General features: G+C 51.0%; 1 protein-coding gene across 5 annotated transcripts in view; it reads left to right on the top strand.

The window, feature by feature from the left end:
* slc4a2a (solute carrier family 4 member 2a) overlaps positions 1–18,217 on the top strand; it is a 69,359-nt gene that overhangs the window by 38,794 nt on the left and 12,348 nt on the right. For 3 of the 5 annotated variants that reach the window (XM_066716214.1, XM_066716216.1, XM_066716215.1), the window contains 4 exons: positions 13,198–13,363; positions 13,635–13,909; positions 14,072–14,217; positions 16,974–17,260. In XM_066716214.1, the coding sequence (XP_066572311.1) occupies positions 13,198–13,363; positions 13,635–13,909; positions 14,072–14,217; positions 16,974–17,260 (874 nt within the window). Of the gene's footprint in view, positions 1–7,699; positions 7,992–11,199; positions 11,315–13,197; positions 13,364–13,634; positions 13,910–14,071; positions 14,218–16,973; positions 17,261–18,217 lie in introns of those variants that run through there. The other 2 variants (XM_066716217.1, XM_066716218.1) reach the window with 2 other exon arrangements.

Genomic DNA, 18,217 nt, shown 5'->3' with positions numbered 1-18,217 from the left:
TACACCGGCCACACAATACCCCTGCCACCCTCTCTCCGGCGTGTCCCTTCCCCAACACCCACTGAATCTGTGCCGTGTGCCAGGGTTCCCTATTCTGTCGTGTGGGTTTTTGTTTCTGTTCCTGGGTCTTGAGCTCACCAAGTCCGCCTGCCCCAGGTGTCAGTTGGTTTCTAGTTGAGTCACAGTGAAAAACACATCCTGCAGGGCTGCCTCTCTAAAGAAAACGCATAAATCTGAAAAGAGAAGGGGAAAAAACACTAACCAACTTATTGTGGCTTCTCCCCCCCAAATCCTTGTGCGGGAGGCAATTTCTGCAGCGCTGGCTCAGAGTTCCACTTGACTTTGCATTTTTGTCGTGTTTTTAGACATTTATCGTCCGGTCAGCGACTTTCTGTCCTACACACTTCCGCTCTGGCCTTGTAATGTGGTGGCGGCTATGGGGGGGGTGGAAGTCTCCTGTGGACAGTGTTTCGCTCTTAGGGCCGCAGCTTTCCCAGATGTGCTCCACAGGAAGGAGTGCACTCAGGCCGAGAGAGAGACCTGCAGAATTGCGGTCGAGGCTTTGGCTGGTCTCCGTCCGCGTCACCCAGGTGTGTTGCTCACGGCTGTGTGTGACTGATATCTGACTCCACCGGGCACGCTGCCAGGCTGTGTCCCGCCTCTGACCTCTCTCTCTCTCTCCTCCTCGCGCTTAGCACTGGGCTATTGTTCGAAGGGCTACGAAAAAGCAAAAACCTTGTAAAAATGACATCAGCACGGAGTGTTTTGTTTGATTTCGCAAAGATCCCCTCGCGCTCTCTCCTACTGGTGTACGAGGGAGAGATGGATGATGTTGCCCTTTGACGTGATCCGTTATCTGTAGCGGAACGGTTCTGACGTCGGGTCTTGATAAAATTCCTCCATTTGACTTTGAGATGGCGTTCGAGGCTTGCTGGCCCTCTGGACGGCAGCACAGTCTCCTTTAGAGACCTTAGAGCTCTCATGTATGTTTCACCACTTTTTATTTTCTCCTTTGTGTGTTTTTGAGCACTGAAAGCATCTGAAAATATCTTCCCTGCACATGACAGTGATGTGTGATCTATTGTTTCATGTGTGTTTGTGGTAGTATGCAGGTTGGCAGCCGTGGTGGTTTCTAGATTAGCCTAAGCAGGAATGATTTAGTAGGCACCCGTGCAGGATCACCGCCTCTCCCCTCCGGTGGCGCAGCGTCGGTCCCCGTGGATCCCTGCGCTCACAGCGAGGCGGCTATCAGTGCAGAGTCGTTAACGCTGTGTGTATCAGCATTGAGATAGCCACACTGATTCCCATGAACTGCGGCTGATAGGAGGGGCAGCCATTAGCTGTGCAGAAGGGCAGATATGGGGATTTACTGCAAGGGGCCTGCGGCGCCACTGGCTGTGCTGTGGAGGGCAATCTCCAGCAACACACACCTGCTTTGCGTGTGCTTGTCTGTTGGTGTGTGTGTATTTGTGTAAGTGTGTGGGACAAGGGGGTGTATAGGTTCAGTAGATATTTGTCTGTTAGTCTACCGTTTACCTGTTCCTGTCCATCCTTTTGTCTGTCTGTCCACCTGTCTACTGTATCCATGTGCAGTACCTACCCCTCTCTCACTCTGCTAGGCAGTTAAGACTGCAGGCACAGACTCCACACAGCAGCCGATGCGCACACACTTAACACACCTGCACAACAGCTACATTTCACTTGTTTTGTATCTGAAGATTAGAGACGACTAATGTGCCAGGAGGGGGGGTGGTGGGAGAGCGAGCGAACAAGCTGTGGATGTTTAAACTCTGCACACAGGTGGTGTCAACTGATAGAAAGCCCAGCGTGGGGGTGTACTTGTTTCGATGTTGTTTTGTGAGTCCACACTTTCGTGCAGCGGAGCAGCGGCTGACGCTCGGTAGTGAAGCCGGGGGGGCGGGTGGCACGCGCTGGTACGCTCTCACACACGCATTCCTCCGCAGATTTATTAAAACCAGCTCTGACTCGACCGGCGGGGTTCGAGTCTTTTTTTTTTCCTTTCATCCTCACTCTTTTTTCGTGTGTTTCTTGTGTTTTGATCTCATGGCTTAGCACCTGGCTGGGGTTGGGAGCACAATGGGCCCTGGTGCGCTGCCAGGCCGGGCAGCCTGTCTATGGGCACAGCTTCCGAAACCGACCCCCACCTCCGGTGTCTTGGGGAGGGAAAGTCAGAGAGTCGCCCACCCGTACGTCCACACCCAACTGTGTGTAGGCCCAAGCCTGAATTAACTCGACCTTCTCCTCCCTCAATTCAGTTCAATTCAATGCAGGCTTTATTAGCATGGCATTTGTATACAAGTATTGCCAAAGCATGTGATATAATTGATAAGATTTTGATAAGATTGTTCAGACTGTACAATGCACTAGTTAGAGCTCATCTGGATACTGTGGACAGTTCTGGACTCCACACTTCAAGAAAGATATCGCTGCTCTAGAGGCAGTTCAGAGGAGAGCAACCAGACTTATTCCAGGTCTGAAGGGAATGTCCTACTGAGAGACTGAGGAACTGAACCTTTTCACCCTGGAACAGAGGAGACTATGTGGGGACTTGATCCAAGTCTTCAAAATCATGAAAGGCATCGACCACATCTGTCAGCGGGTGGGCGTGTGGTTGCGTGTGTGTTTGTGCAAGCTGGCAATGGGATTTGGAAGGGGCCGCCGCTGGAAAATATCGTCTTCCTGCCTCTGGGACTGACCTGGTCATGTGTCAGGTGGGGGTGAACGGGAGGAAGGATACGGCATGTTTCTTTCCCAGAGTGTTTGATTAGCGCTTTTTTTTTTTTTTTAGCCTAGGTTTTTTTTCTTCTTCTGTCATTCTAAACAAAAGCAAACAAACCGAAACAGTGATGGCAGCAGCGTCACGCCTCTGAGCTCTGGGCTTGACAGGCAGCCTGGGCCTCCAGCATGGACTTCCTGTTCAACTTTCAGGTGAGTGTCGAGAGGCTCATGGGGGGCGAGACCATGGCCGCTGTGCAGGAAAGACCCACGCCACCCCGGTACGCTATCCCACAGTGCACTGCAGCATGTTACAGCTCTGCATTCTCTCTATCCCTCTCTTTTTCTCATTCTCTTGTAATGGGGGTGGGGGGTAATCAGACTAGGGGGGCCGGCTCACCTCCCCGCAGCAGTGGGAGCGGCGAGGAGGTGGGGGACAGAGATGGGAAGTGGTTGAGAGGTAGGGGGTGTCGGAGGGCAGTGTCTGAGTGGCTTTTACTCTTGTATGAATAAGCAGCTGTGTTGGAGGGAGACTCGTGCCGCCCAAGGGAACACCAAGCGCGAGTTAAAGCTCCACACCCCTGACAGTGCGAGACGGTGCACAGAGAGCAGCTTATAGGGACCTGTCTGCAGTTAGTGTTTCATTAGGTAAATAGTTATCAATTATTGTCATTTTAATTTTAAACGAGGTGTTCTGTGAACTTGTACCTGTTTTCTTCTTAGTAATCATTTTAAATTAATTTCCTAGTGTGATTGTCTGCAGAATTGCCTTGCTCATAGGGATTTTAATTGGTTTCCCACTGGTCGGTACCCCGGGTGAGCTCAGGCTCCCCTGTCCATTACCTCGGAGGACTCGCGCACTGTGCTGGTGAGCGGTCCCGGGCTTGCCGCTGTTGGGTGTGTAGTTCAGGTTGATCTGTGGGCCGTCCTGGGGCAGCTGGCCTTGAATACAGAGGGCACATGGCAGAAGTGACTCTAGTGTTAACCAGTTATGCCTTGGTTTGCTTTGTTTAGTAATTTAGTAATGTCAGCGGCTCCCAGATGTGCTCCAGGAGCTCTCCCCGTGTCGGGGAGCTGGTTTGAGCTCCGGCCACAGCAAGTGTTGGTGCTGTTCCGATTGTTGTCACCTACTGACCTGCCTGCTCTGCACCTGTGTAAGCAGCCATCAGAGTTGGAGTTTATTAAGACGATCATTGTTAGTTCAGTTAAGGCTTCAATTAAGAGCTCAGCTTGAGCGAAAACCAGCTGATACCAGAGGTGGGGGGTTTACTCCAAGCCTTACTCAGCGGGGCCCAGTCTGAGGGAACCACCAGCTGTAACTTCAGTGATATTACAAATAGGAGTTCAGTCTAATGTCCAAGTTTAGGCTCCCTGTCTGTCTCTGTCTGTCTTGCTGAAACACTGAGCCCCTTTGAGGACCCCTGCTCATTAGCGCTGATGGATGGCAGGTCGGTGCTCTTGACCCTGCAGTCACGAGTGTTTACACAAGGGCAGGAAGTTGTGCTCCGGCGCGAGGCTCGCTGCAGGCCCGGGCCGTGGCGATTGGGCTGAGGGCTTTTTGCTTGTTTACAGGCACGAAGGAAAAGGGCCCTTCACACATCCCTGACCCTGCCCGACCTGGGGACACGGCTCTGCGGCCCCTGGGGACACAGCGGGGGGCAGTCACTGTAACTCGGTCTCTGTCACACACATGGTCTCCCTGAAGCCATGTGTGTGTGCGTGTTGTGCTGCCCTGGGATGGACTGGCACCTCGTCCAGGGTGTAACCCTGTCTTGCACCCTGTCTCTCTACTCTGAGATTCTCTGGCACTCTTGTCGTCTTAGCTTAACCAAACACTCGACACAAAACTGCTCACCCTGTGTCCCGCCCGCCTGCTGGCTCCGTGCCATGCCTGTCTGACTTGGCCCACAGCCCAGAGACATTGTGAGAGAGAGGAGGGGCGAGGGAGAGAGAGAGAGAGAGAGAGGTGGGTGGGCAGGCAGTGAACGGACTAGAGAGACAGGCATAGGGATAGAGAGAGAGCAGAAAGATGCACGGATACCCTACTGACCCTGGTGAAAGTGTTGTTGAGTTACACATTCGTTACAACAGGAACAAAGGTCCAGTCACCCCCCACCCCCACCACCACCTTTGGCCATTAACACTGCGGAGTTCACTGTGTGGAGTTTAACCCTTTCCCTCCTGGAGGAGCAGACACCGAGAGGGGGCTGGGCAGAGGGGCAGTGATGCAGAATGTCATCTCTACTCCAGAGGGGAGGGGACACAGAGATGGTAGAACAGATTTAAAATTATTCCTTCGAATCCTGATCAGAAAGGGTTAAAACCCAGTAGCCCTTAGGAACAAACATCATCATCGTAACAACAATAATAAATACAATAAGCTTCATTTATAACTAATAGATTGGGGGGTTAGTCCGAGACAGGCTAGTAAAGCCCGGGGGAGACTGGAGATGAGATGATGGTTTTCCATTGTGACATGGAAAGGAGAGGAAGCAGGGGACGGGTGATAAGCAGAGGGGGGGAAAATAAAAAATAATACAAAAACAGAACAGAGTAAGCCGAACCAGTTTGAGGAAAAGCTGCTGTCATTGATAAAGTCTCTGAGCAGCCAGCAGAAAACTTTATTTTATATATAACTTTATAATTGTGCTCTGTAAACACCCCTCCCTGTGCATTTGTTCCCTTGTTTTGTCATGAAAAGAAAGGTTTCTCTGTAGAGGTTAAATCTCTCTCTCTCCAGCGCTGTGTTTGCTTTGGCTGTCAAAAAGCACACGCTGAGAGAGAGTGTGAGAGACATTGTTGTAGCAATTATAATATGTTACATTAATGAGAGCAAGGGATGAAGCTATCCTTGTGTATCCTTGATTTACTGCAAGGGGCCTGCGGCGCCACTGGCTGTGCTGTGGAGGGCAATCTCCAGCAACACACACCTGCTTTGCGTGTGCTTGTCTGTTGGTGTGTGTGTATTTGTGTAAGTGTGTGGGACAAGGGGGTGTATAGGTTCAGTAGATATTTGTCTGTTAGTCTACCGTTTACCTGTTCCTGTCCATCCTTTTGTCCACCTGTCTACTGTATCCATGTGCAGTACCTACCCCTCTCTCACTCTGCTAGGCAGTTAAGACTGCAGGCACAGACTCCACACAGCAGCCGATGCGCACACACTTAACACACCTGCACAACAGCTACATTTCACTTGTTTTGTATCTGAAGATTAGAGACGACTAATGTGCCAGGAGGGGGGGTGGTGGGAGAGCGAGCGAACAAGCTGTGGATGTTTAAACTCTGCACACAGGTGGTGTCAACTGATAGAAAGCCCAGCGTGGGGGTGTACTTGTTTCGATGTTGTTTTGTGAGTCCACACTTTCGTGCAGCGGAGCAGCGGCTGACGCTCGGTAGTGAAGCCGGGGGGGCGGGTGGCACGCGCTGGTACGCTCTCACACACGCATTCCTCCGCAGATTTATTAAAACCAGCTCTGACTCGACCGGCGGGGTTCGAGTCTTTTTTTTTTCCTTTCATCCTCACTCTTTTTTCGTGTGTTTCTTGTGTTTTGATCTCATGGCTTAGCACCTGGCTGGGGTTGGGAGCACAATGGGCCCTGGTGCGCTGCCAGGCCGGGCAGCCTGTCTATGGGCACAGCTTCCGAAACCGACCCCCACCTCCGGTGTCTTGGGGAGGGAAAGTCAGAGAGTCGCCCACCCGTACGTCCACACCCAACTGTGTGTAGGCCCAAGCCTGAATTAACTCGACCTTCTCCTCCCTCAATTCAGTTCAATTCAATGCAGGCTTTATTAGCATGGCATTTGTATACAAGTATTGCCAAAGCATGTGATATAATTGATAAGATTTTGATAAGATTGTTCAGACTGTACAATGCACTAGTTAGAGCTCATCTGGATACTGTGGACAGTTCTGGACTCCACACTTCAAGAAAGATATCGCTGCTCTAGAGGCAGTTCAGAGGAGAGCAACCAGACTTATTCCAGGTCTGAAGGGAATGTCCTACTGAGAGACTGAGGAACTGAACCTTTTCACCCTGGAACAGAGGAGACTATGTGGGGACTTGATCCAAGTCTTCAAAATCATGAAAGGCATCGACCACATCAAACCAGAGGAGCTTTTCCAGATCAGCAGGGACACACGCACCCGGGACACAAATGGAAATTGGGCTTCAAGCCATTCAAGACAGAAAACAGGAGACACTTCTTCACACAGAGAGGCGTCACAATCTGAACAAACTCCCCAGCGATGTGGCTGAAGAGACAATTTGGGAACATTCAAAAACAGACTGGATAGGATCCTTGATCACTTAGTTATTAATGGACACCAAACGAGCACGATGGGGCGAATGGCCTCCTCTCGACTGGACACTTTCTTATGTTGTTATATTTTTATGATATATATAAACTGGAAAATATAGATTTATAGAAAATAAAGTTAAACAAAAAAATAAAATAGAAAATAAATGCATAGATTAAACAATTTAAAATTAAATTAATAAAAAAGAAAATCATTGATAATAGTATGATTATATTCCTTCCTCCTCCCTCACTCTCTCGCTCTCTTCCTTGCAATATAATGCAGTGTAGTTCAGTCTCTGCTGTGGAATCCCCCCAAAAAGACCAATTTGTTCCCCAGGACCCCTGTGTTCAGTGTGCCACACGTGGCTGCCTGTCCTGGCAGGTATCCCAGCCTGGAGATGCTTTATGGCTGCAATATATCATTTTTTATTGCTTCATATCCCTGGTATCAGGCCTGGCAACACACAGGTGTAATGCAGTTAACGGAAACGCAATAAAACCTCCCCCCCCCACTACGTGTCTGCTCTGTGGCTGCTCTCCGTCCCCCAAATCCTCTGGCATTGGTGAACTCGGCAGTTAATTATTACTCCTCCCAGTACGGGAGAGCAAGTCTGAATCTGTCAGCGGGTGGGCGTGTGGTTGCGTGTGTGTTTGTGCAAGCTGGCAATGGGATTTGGAAGGGGCCGCCGCTGGAAAATATCGTCTTCCTGCCTCTGGGACTGACCTGGTCATGTGTCAGGTGGGGGTGAACGGGAGGAAGGATACGGCATGTTTCTTTCCCAGAGTGTTTGATTAGCGCTTTTTTTTTTTTTTTAGCCTAGGTTTTTTTTCTTCTTCTGTCATTCTAAACAAAAGCAAACAAACCGAAACAGTGATGGCAGCAGCGTCACGCCTCTGAGCTCTGGGCTTGACAGGCAGCCTGGGCCTCCAGCATGGACTTCCTGTTCAACTTTCAGGTGAGTGTCGAGAGGCTCATGGGGGGCGAGACCATGGCCGCTGTGCAGGAAAGACCCACGCCACCCCGGTACGCTATCCCACAGTGCACTGCAGCATGTTACAGCTCTGCATTCTCTCTATCCCTCTCTTTTTCTCATTCTCTTGTAATGGGGGTGGGGGGTAATCAGACTAGGGGGGCCGGCTCACCTCCCCGCAGCAGTGGGAGCGGCGAGGAGGTGGGGGACAGAGATGGGAAGTGGTTGAGAGGTAGGGGGTGTCGGAGGGCAGTGTCTGAGTGGCTTTTACTCTTGTATGAATAAGCAGCTGTGTTGGAGGGAGACTCGTGCCGCCCAAGGGAACACCAAGCGCGAGTTAAAGCTCCACACCCCTGACAGTGCGAGACGGTGCACAGAGAGCAGCTTATAGGGACCTGTCTGCAGTTAGTGTTTCATTAGGTAAATAGTTATCAATTATTGTCATTTTAATTTTAAACGAGGTGTTCTGTGAACTTGTACCTGTTTTCTTCTTAGTAATCATTTTAAATTAATTTCCTAGTGTGATTGTCTGCAGAATTGCCTTGCTCATAGGGATTTTAATTGGTTTCCCACTGGTCGGTACCCCGGGTGAGCTCAGGCTCCCCTGTCCATTACCTCGGAGGACTCGCGCACTGTGCTGGTGAGCGGTCCCGGGCTTGCCGCTGTTGGGTGTGTAGTTCAGGTTGATCTGTGGGCCGTCCTGGGGCAGCTGGCCTTGAATACAGAGGGCACATGGCAGAAGTGACTCTAGTGTTAACCAGTTATGCCTTGGTTTGCTTTGTTTAGTAATTTAGTAATGTCAGCGGCTCCCAGATGTGCTCCAGGAGCTCTCCCCGTGTCGGGGAGCTGGTTTGAGCTCCGGCCACAGCAAGTGTTGGTGCTGTTCCGATTGTTGTCACCTACTGACCTGCCTGCTCTGCACCTGTGTAAGCAGCCATCAGAGTTGGAGTTTATTAAGACGATCATTGTTAGTTCAGTTAAGGCTTCAATTAAGAGCTCAGCTTGAGCGAAAACCAGCTGATACCAGAGGTGGGGGGTTTACTCCAAGCCTTACTCAGCGGGGCCCAGTCTGAGGGAACCACCAGCTGTAACTTCAGTGATATTACAAATAGGAGTTCAGTCTAATGTCCAAGTTTAGGCTCCCTGTCTGTCTCTGTCTGTCTTGCTGAAACACTGAGCCCCTTTGAGGACCCCTGCTCATTAGCGCTGATGGATGGCAGGTCGGTGCTCTTGACCCTGCAGTCACGAGTGTTTACACAAGGGCAGGAAGTTGTGCTCCGGCGCGAGGCTCGCTGCAGGCCCGGGCCGTGGCGATTGGGCTGAGGGCTTTTTGCTTGTTTACAGGCACGAAGGAAAAGGGCCCTTCACACATCCCTGACCCTGCCCGACCTGGGGACACGGCTCTGCGGCCCCTGGGGACACAGCGGGGGGCAGTCACTGTAACTCGGTCTCTGTCACACACATGGTCTCCCTGAAGCCATGTGTGTGTGCGTGTTGTGCTGCCCTGGGATGGACTGGCACCTCGTCCAGGGTGTAACCCTGTCTTGCACCCTGTCTCTCTACTCTGAGATTCTCTGGCACTCTTGTCGTCTTAGCTTAACCAAACACTCGACACAAAACTGCTCACCCTGTGTCCCGCCCGCCTGCTGGCTCCGTGCCATGCCTGTCTGACTTGGCCCACAGCCCAGAGACATTGTGAGAGAGAGGAGGGGCGAGGGAGAGAGAGAGAGAGAGAGAGGTGGGTGGGCAGGCAGTGAACGGACTAGAGAGACAGGCATAGGGATAGAGAGAGAGCAGAAAGATGCACGGATACCCTACTGACCCTGGTGAAAGTGTTGTTGAGTTACACATTCGTTACAACAGGAACAAAGGTCCAGTCACCCCCCACCCCCACCACCACCTTTGGCCATTAACACTGCGGAGTTCACTGTGTGGAGTTTAACCCTTTCCCTCCTGGAGGAGCAGACACCGAGAGGGGGCTGGGCAGAGGGGCAGTGATGCAGAATGTCATCTCTACTCCAGAGGGGAGGGGACACAGAGATGGTAGAACAGATTTAAAATTATTCCTTCGAATCCTGATCAGAAAGGGTTAAAACCCAGTAGCCCTTAGGAACAAACATCATCATCGTAACAACAATAATAAATACAATAAGCTTCATTTATAACTAATAGATTGGGGGGTTAGTCCGAGACAGGCTAGTAAAGCCCGGGGGAGACTGGAGATGAGATGATGGTTTTCCATTGTGACATGGAAAGGAGAGGAAGCAGGGGACGGGTGATAAGCAGAGGGGGGGAAAATAAAAAATAATACAAAAACAGAACAGAGTAAGCCGAACCAGTTTGAGGAAAAGCTGCTGTCATTGATAAAGTCTCTGAGCAGCCAGCAGAAAACTTTATTTTATATATAACTTTATAATTGTGCTCTGTAAACACCCCTCCCTGTGCATTTGTTCCCTTGTTTTGTCATGAAAAGAAAGGTTTCTCTGTAGAGGTTAAATCTCTCTCTCTCCAGCGCTGTGTTTGCTTTGGCTGTCAAAAAGCACACGCTGAGAGAGAGTGTGAGAGACATTGTTGTAGCAATTATAATATGTTACATTAATGAGAGCAAGGGATGAAGCTATCCTTGTGAAGTCTGTTCAATGTTTGTAATGTGTAATTACTTATACACACACGTGCACACATACTGGAGTTTCCTAAGAGGTGAAGCTGCAGTGAGAAGCACTCTGTTTTTCACAGTTTATTTCCTGGTTTAATGCATGTGTCAAAGCAGAGGGAACGAAACGTCTTCTCTGCGTCAGGTGGGAGCTGCTGAGGTTGGCCTCTGTAGCTTTATCTAGGAAGCTTATAGAGCGCACAAGAGAGAGAGAGAACCCTCCTTGGTCAATATTTACAAGGGGAAAAATGAATGGGCTCTATTGTGCGAGCCGCTCTTAAGACTGTGACCTTACAGGTTTGTCCTCAAGACAACACCAAGAGAAAGGAGAGGGAGAGGGAGAGAGAGGAGGGGGGAAATACAGAATTAATATAACATTTCAAAAAAATCGGTGTGTCGTGGAGCCGAGGTTCAGTTCCCTGCGAACCTGTAATCAGTGCTCAGGTGCACGGCGGCTGCGGTGTGTGGCAGATAACACACTGATTACGGCGTCACGAGACCCTCGGTGTGGTGCAGAGCAGGGTTTGGTGTGTTAAAACCGCAGACACGAACACACAGGGCAGCCAGGCAGACTCTGACCACCGCCACGGCACAGAGGAGCCCCCCGCTCCACTGACCACTGAGCACTGTCCACTCTGCTGGCCGGATGAGTTTGGTAAGTCTTTTGGGTTCGGTCCACAGGGAAGTCCCACAGGCTGGGCACTGACCTTCAGAAGAGGACAAGTGTGCGATGCCCCCACGCCTCGGAGAAGTGAGATTTATGTGTATTGATGTGGTTCTCGTGTGAGGCAGGAGGGAGCTTTCTTCTGGGATACGATGCGGCTACCTGTTGCCACGCATCAAACCTTGGCATAGTCTTACCCCCCCGGGGTGCCTGGGAGCCCAAGCTCAAGGTGACAGATCCCAGCCTTTCACTGCGAACCTGATGTGAATCTCACGTGGACCCCGACTCGCTCACGGGGCAGGGGAGATGGTCTTACTGAAGGGCTTGGGGCTCCAGGTGTGGCTGCCAAGTGTGCGATGCCGCCACACGCCAACAGACGTGCCCTTTATTTGTTATTCCTCTGTGTGATTAGATACATTTGTTTGACCTTGTCGGAAAATTCTCTCCTCTCGTCTATCGGCTGCGCGTTTGTCAGCGGAAACTTCTGAAAGTAGTCAGTGTCTGTGGTCTTGTGCTCATGTTATCTCTCTGTCTGTGTTTATTTCTTTTTGTAGTATAGAATGAGGCTGATGCCTCACTGTTTTGCCCTGGGAAAGTGTCAGGGGCTCCACCCACAGGCTGTGGTCTTTCCTGAAGATTTTCCAGAGAGTTTTCCCACTTTGATCGATCTTTTATAATGATATTTATTCCTTAGCTATCGTTGCACTTGTGTACTGTGCAGGAGGCTGCAGATCAGTGTGGCCCCCGGGAGCTCGGCCATATGCGTCTCCCCAGAGCCCCCACTGGGGCACTAACCTGGGTTCTGACCCGCTTCTCAGCATCTCGGGTCCTGATCTTTGCGGTTGTGAACGCACTGTAAAGACAATGCACTGTAAGCACATTTGGAGTGTAGACGACTAGCACAGCTGTGAGAGACCCCTTGGAATGGCGTGTGTGGGTCAGTCACAGCGCTGGGCAGTCAAACTACGTCACAAATATTTGTTCCAGTGTACGCTCTGGTCTAGAAGATGCTCCAGAAAAGGAGTGTTGGTCTCTCTAAGGAGGGGAAGGTCAGGGGATAGGGGGCTGGCAGTGGAATTACTACCCAACAGCCCTGCCTCTCTCCCCCCCGAGCTCCTGCTGTCCCCTCTCACAGCCCTGTGCCAGGCGCTGATTTGCTGGAGCTGACAGATTTGACTGCTGCACTGTGGATTCGCCAAGGGAAACCAATCACATTGTAGGAGGTCCTGGTTCCTCCAGCTGTGCCGTGTAATCAGTGGTGTTTGTTTTGGGGAAAGTAGCCGACTTACCATTGATAGTTTGTGTGTTTTTTATTTTTTATTTCTTGCATTGCATCGTTGCAAGGCACTCGGGTTTCTTCACAGCAGGGTTGAGATGTAGCTGTGACAATGTCTCCCCCTTGTGTCCACACCTCACCCTGCATGCGTCTCATTTCATTTCGATGCTGGAGTGATGGGGGTGATTTTTATTCTTCAGTTAACCGGTTTTCCGTTTGCTTGTGCTCTCTGCAGTGAAAGTGTAGGATTCTGTGTCCCCATTTGGACAAAGTGTCCACCACTGACTCGCACAGCGGACGATTTGGAAAGAGGCGAGAGGTGTGTCTGTCTCCAGAGAAACCTCTCCGGCTGTGACTACACTTTAATCAGTGAACTGTGGCACCGGGCTTGGCGTTGAGGACAATTTCTCCCCTGTGTGCGGGGGCCTAAACAAGGAGGAACAGACCGATTTGTTTTCATTGTATGAGTGACCGAAAAGGTCTGATGAATACAAAACATCACCCTGCACTGTAACATAAGCAACATTATGTGTTTAATGTAAGAAAATCACTATAAGAATTTAAGAATCAATCTCTCTCTCCCTCTCTCCTTCCCCAGCCGGAGGGAGACCCGCTGTCCCCTCGCAGCCCCCGGGAGCATGAAGTAGAGGAGGAGGCCGACCTGAACAAGGCCCTGGGGGTGGAGCGTTTCGAGCACATCCTGCAGCCCACCCCCCGCGTCCCCGACGACCTGCACCGCAGCTACAATGAGGAGGATTTCGAGTGTGAGCGTCTCTGCTTCTCATTGGCCTGCTGGGGCGTCAGTCTGGGCTCTTTTCCATTGGACCACTAGAGTGTCAGTCTCTTGCCACCCAACTCTGCCACAACTGCTGTTTTAATTCAGTCTTAATTCAGAGTGATTTCTCATTGGTCGGCTGGAGCGCCAGTCTTCAGTCTACTCTCCCCTGGTGTGGCCCTCAGAGTCTGAGCAGATCTATCATGATTGGAGGAGCTCAGGATGGCTCACCTGAACAGGCTTTCTCTCTCTCCCTCCAGACCACCGCCACTCCTCCCACCACATCCACCACCCCCTGTCCACCCATCTGCCCTTGGATGGGCGCAAGAAGAAGAGCGGCAAGAAAAGGAGGGGAGGAGGCCACAGGAGGGCGGCCGGGGGGGACAGCGGCAACACTGGCGCCCCCACCATTGAGGAAGGGGAAGAGGAGGACGAGGACGAGGAGGAGGACTCCTGCAGCCCCTCCAATGGAGAGCGGCCCACCCCGACCGCTGACAGCGACCTCGAGGCCCTCCCACAGGGCGAGGGGGTGCAGGTACGGCACAGGCTACTGTGTTTATATACCAATTTTACTCCAGTCTCTATTTCCTTCTCCTCCCTGCCTAATGACTGGTTTATTTATTTACCAAATGCTGAAATATGAATGGATTGCACGTGTCCTTCTCCCTGACCTGCTCTCACCGCCCTCTCCCCACAGTTTTTCGTTTCAGACGACGATGCCTTCTTACCGGACGCTGCCCACCGGAGGACAGGTGGCCAGGCACCCCCCCGCAAATTGGACATTGTGCCCGTCTCCGCCCTGGAGATTGTGGGCCGCCAGGCTGAGGACGCCACACCTACCGAGTGAGTCCATCACAGTAGAGCGAATTGATACCATATCCCACCCCTTTCACAGACGGGTGACATTTATCTCTCCCTCTCATAAAGTGTACAATCGAGAGGTGGCCATTCACCCCATCGTGCTCGTTTGGTGTCCATTACTATCTAAGTGATCAAGGATCCTATCCAGTCTGTTTTTGAATGTTCCCAAATTGTCTCTTCAGCCACATCGCTGGGGAGTTTGTTCAGATTGTGACGCCTCTCTGTGTGAAGAAGTGTCTTCTGTTTTCTGTCTTGAATGCCTTGAAGCCCAATTTCCATTTGTGTCCCGGGTGCGTGTGTCCCTGCTGATCTGGAAAAGCTCCTCTGGTTTGATGTGGTCGATGCCTTTCATGATTTTGAAGACTTGGATCAAGTCCCCACCTAGTCCCCTCTGTTCCAGGGTGAAAAGGTTCAGTTCCTCAGTCTCTCAGTAGGACTTTCCCTTCAGACCTGGAATAAGTCTGGTTGCTCTCCTCTGAACTGCCTCTAGAGCAGCGATATCTTTCTTGAAGTGTGGAGCCCAGAACTGTCCACAGTATCCAGATGAGCTCTAACTAGTGCATTGTACAGTCTGAACATCACTGCCCTTGTGCTCAATTCTACACTTTTGACAATATACCCTAGCATTCTGTTTGCCTTTTTTATTGCTTCCCCACACTGTTTGGATGGAGAAAGTGAGGAGTCCACATAGACTCCTAGGTCTTTCTCATGAGTTACTTCATCTAGTTCTGTTCCTCCCATAGTGTAATTATAGTGGACATTTTTGTTACCTGCATGTAATACCTTGCACTTGTCCACATTGAATTTCATCTGCCAGGTGTCGCCCACAACTGAATATTATCTATGTACCTTTGAATAGTCTGTAATGCCAAGATTGTATCTGCTGAGCCACCTATCATCTCCCTCTCACTCTCAATCTCTCTTTCTCTTTCTCTCTCTCTCTCTCTCTGTGCATGTGGGCAGAGGGAAAGGGGTTTATACCATCTCATCAGAGGTTGGTGGGGGGGACCTGGGGTTGAATCATAGAAGCCAGTTTAATGTCCTATATCTGGGGGATGACAGTAATTACTCAGGGCAGCAGTCATGAAGTCATCGCAGTGTGTTCCAATGGAGGGGGATTTTCTTTTTTAAACTTTGTTTTGGATTTGTTCTTTATTAAATCGTAAATTATTTTTGTGCTGGAAAAAGAGAGTGGCGACTCGAGTTCTCGCATCTAGTGCCTATCCACCCCTGCTCCCTCCCCCTACCCCACTCTCACACACACAGCTCCCCTCCAACTGCCTGCACCTCTCACAGTTATATATACACACACACACCTCCTCAGCTCCTGTCCTAATCCTGACCTGGGATCACGAGACGCGTCTCCCCCAGCACGGTGCTGCGGATCGAGCAGGCAGTGTGTGTGTGTGTGTGTGTGTAACGAGACATTTCTTTTTTTACTTCTCTGATAAGCTCAAAATTTACGGGCTATTCTTGGAAGTCTAAGAGCGGTTAATTGCCTGGGTTAACGAACCCTTCCCAATTCCCCCCATAATCTTTTTTTGTGTTTTTGTTTTAAATTACACGGGTTTAAATCGCTCTGAGGAACGCAGCGTCTGTGTTTAGGCTGGATGCAGACGGACAGATTTGGCGGTGTGGGGGGGGGGTGTCGACACACTGTGCTCTGGCAGGTTACAGTCAGACGCCAGCATCATCAGCTCAGCTCTCATGTTTACAGGCAGCTGATTGTGATGGGCACAGGCTCAAAGGACTTTCCACAGTCTGCACCACCTTCTCTCTCTGTCCTGTGGGGGACTGTGGGTGTATGTGCTGAACTGGGCTGGGCTGGACTGGACTGACCTGGGGCTAGTCCTGTACCAGTGTTTACAGAGCCAGTATTGGGAAGATAGAGAGAGAGAGAGTGGGTACACACACACACACAGATTGCAGGTTGGCACTACCCTCCCTGTGACTGTGGCCCGCCAGCTGCCCACACCACCAGCACCACTGACCGCTGCTCACATACCCCCTCCCCCCACAGCTCCTCACTGCTGACTCATGACTCAAAGGGTGTATTTTCTCCACAGCAGGACAGTAATCAGGCCCAAAGTAGCTCAGGACCAAAACAATGAGTCAGATCAGGTGCTCTTATTGTGTCGGACGGCTCCATCACTCTATCAGTCGGACTGTATCCATTATGGCCCCATTCCTGAAGAAATGGTGGCAGAGCGCTTTACAGCCAGACAATGTAGACCAGAAGTAAGTTAGATGTACAGGGTCATTATTAGAAATATGAACTTGTGTGAGGAGAGGTGTCTGACCCGTTAGAGCCTGAGGAGAGTAGAACACTCAAGGGAGAAAAAGAAACGGTGACGCACGAAAACCAAACCGAATCCCGACATTAACGCGCCCCGTTCGCAGCCGGGTGCCTCCAGGGGCACTAATGATCTGGGAGATTGACAGGTGCTGTTGTGGCTCAGACTGAGCACCTGCGGGGCAATTAAGTGCAAACCTATAGACCTGTAGACAGACTGACTCTCTGATTGATTTACCGATTTACTAACTCACTGTTACTGTTACTGATTTGGGATTTGACTGACTCTGGCTGTCCGGCTGTCGGGGAGAGACGGGGGTGTGGGAGGCCGTGCTGAGGCAGGCGGTGTCCAGACGGTGCCAGGGCGGTGGCGCTCTGTAATTACAGGCGTGTGTGCTCGCAGGCACGGGTATTTAATCTGCCCCCCCATCTCCCTGTCCCGTAGCGAGAGGGACGCAGTGGCGGCGCGCGGAGGAGCAGCCCGCTCAGCACCGGAGGAGAGAAGGAAAGGTAGCAGCAGTTCGGTCACCGGCCCGGCGAGTCCCAGCCCGTCCGGCGCCTCCACCCGGGCCACTCCCTCGAAGACCCAGCCCGGCGCCCGGAACTACGACCTGCAGGAGCGGCGGCGCATCGGCAGCATGACGGGCGCAGAGGAGGCCAAGTACCAGAGGATCCCCACGGACGAGAGCGAGGCACAGACCCTGGCCTCCTCCGACCTGGACGGTATCAAGAGTGAGTGTGGGGAGGCTGGGGGAGGGGGGAGGGGAGAAGAAAAAGATGTGGGGGAGAAAGAGGGGAGAGGGAAGGGGGTTGGAGGGAGAGGACAGAGGGGTCAGGGAGAAAGGTACCAGGGAAGAGGGGATGGGGAGAAGGAAGAGGAGCCAGGGAAAGGGAAGGAGAAGGGATGGATGAAAAGGGGGAGAGAAGTTGTTTGTTTTATTTACGTTCACCATTACGGTTCTAGGGCACGGTTTGAAACGTTTATCATGGTCGCCAGCTGTACGGAGAGTCTGCTGGAATGGTGTTTGTTTGGTTTGGCATGTTTAAACGGCAAATACATCAGTCGATGCCTGTGCCCACAAGAGTGCCATAACCTGCAGGGACAGGGCTGGTAAAGGAAAGACTGAACTGGACGCACAAAGAGAGCTGCACTCTCCGGGTTTCCAATCTTCACCTTTTTACATTTAATTTAATTTTTTATTGTTATTTATTTCCTAGCAGATGTCGCTTACCCAGGGAAACGTATTTCTGTGCCTCCCTATCACTCAGTCTCTCTCTCGATCTTTCCATCTCTCTCTGTCTTGCCCTGTACTCCCCACAGTCTCCCTCTCTCAATGAAGCCCAGGTTGTATGAGGCATCTCTGTACTTTCACTCTGTTAGGTTCATAGAAATACAGCCCCTCCAAGCAAAACCATAACAGAACTCTGCCAGATTAAAATGAGCACTATGGACAAAAGGAGACAAAATGCATATTGTTTTAGCTTTATTTAGTTTTTACCCCACTCTCTCTTGCACCTGGGTGTCAGAATTGTCAGAGTTCTGTGTGGTCATCTGTGCAGGGTTCTGCAAACTGGATCTACAGGTGTTTGAGTCTGCTCCGGTTTGTGCTTGGTGTTGTAACCTCAGCGTGAAAGAGCAGTCCTTTTCGTAAAATATTTTTTTGCACACTGTGGAAGTGATCCTTCTTG

Source organism: Amia ocellicauda, chromosome 2, assembly GCF_036373705.1.
Source record: "Amia ocellicauda isolate fAmiCal2 chromosome 2, fAmiCal2.hap1, whole genome shotgun sequence".
Lineage (NCBI taxonomy): Eukaryota > Metazoa > Chordata > Actinopteri > Amiiformes > Amiidae > Amia > Amia ocellicauda.
This window is presented reverse-complemented; position numbering and strand designations above follow the sequence as displayed.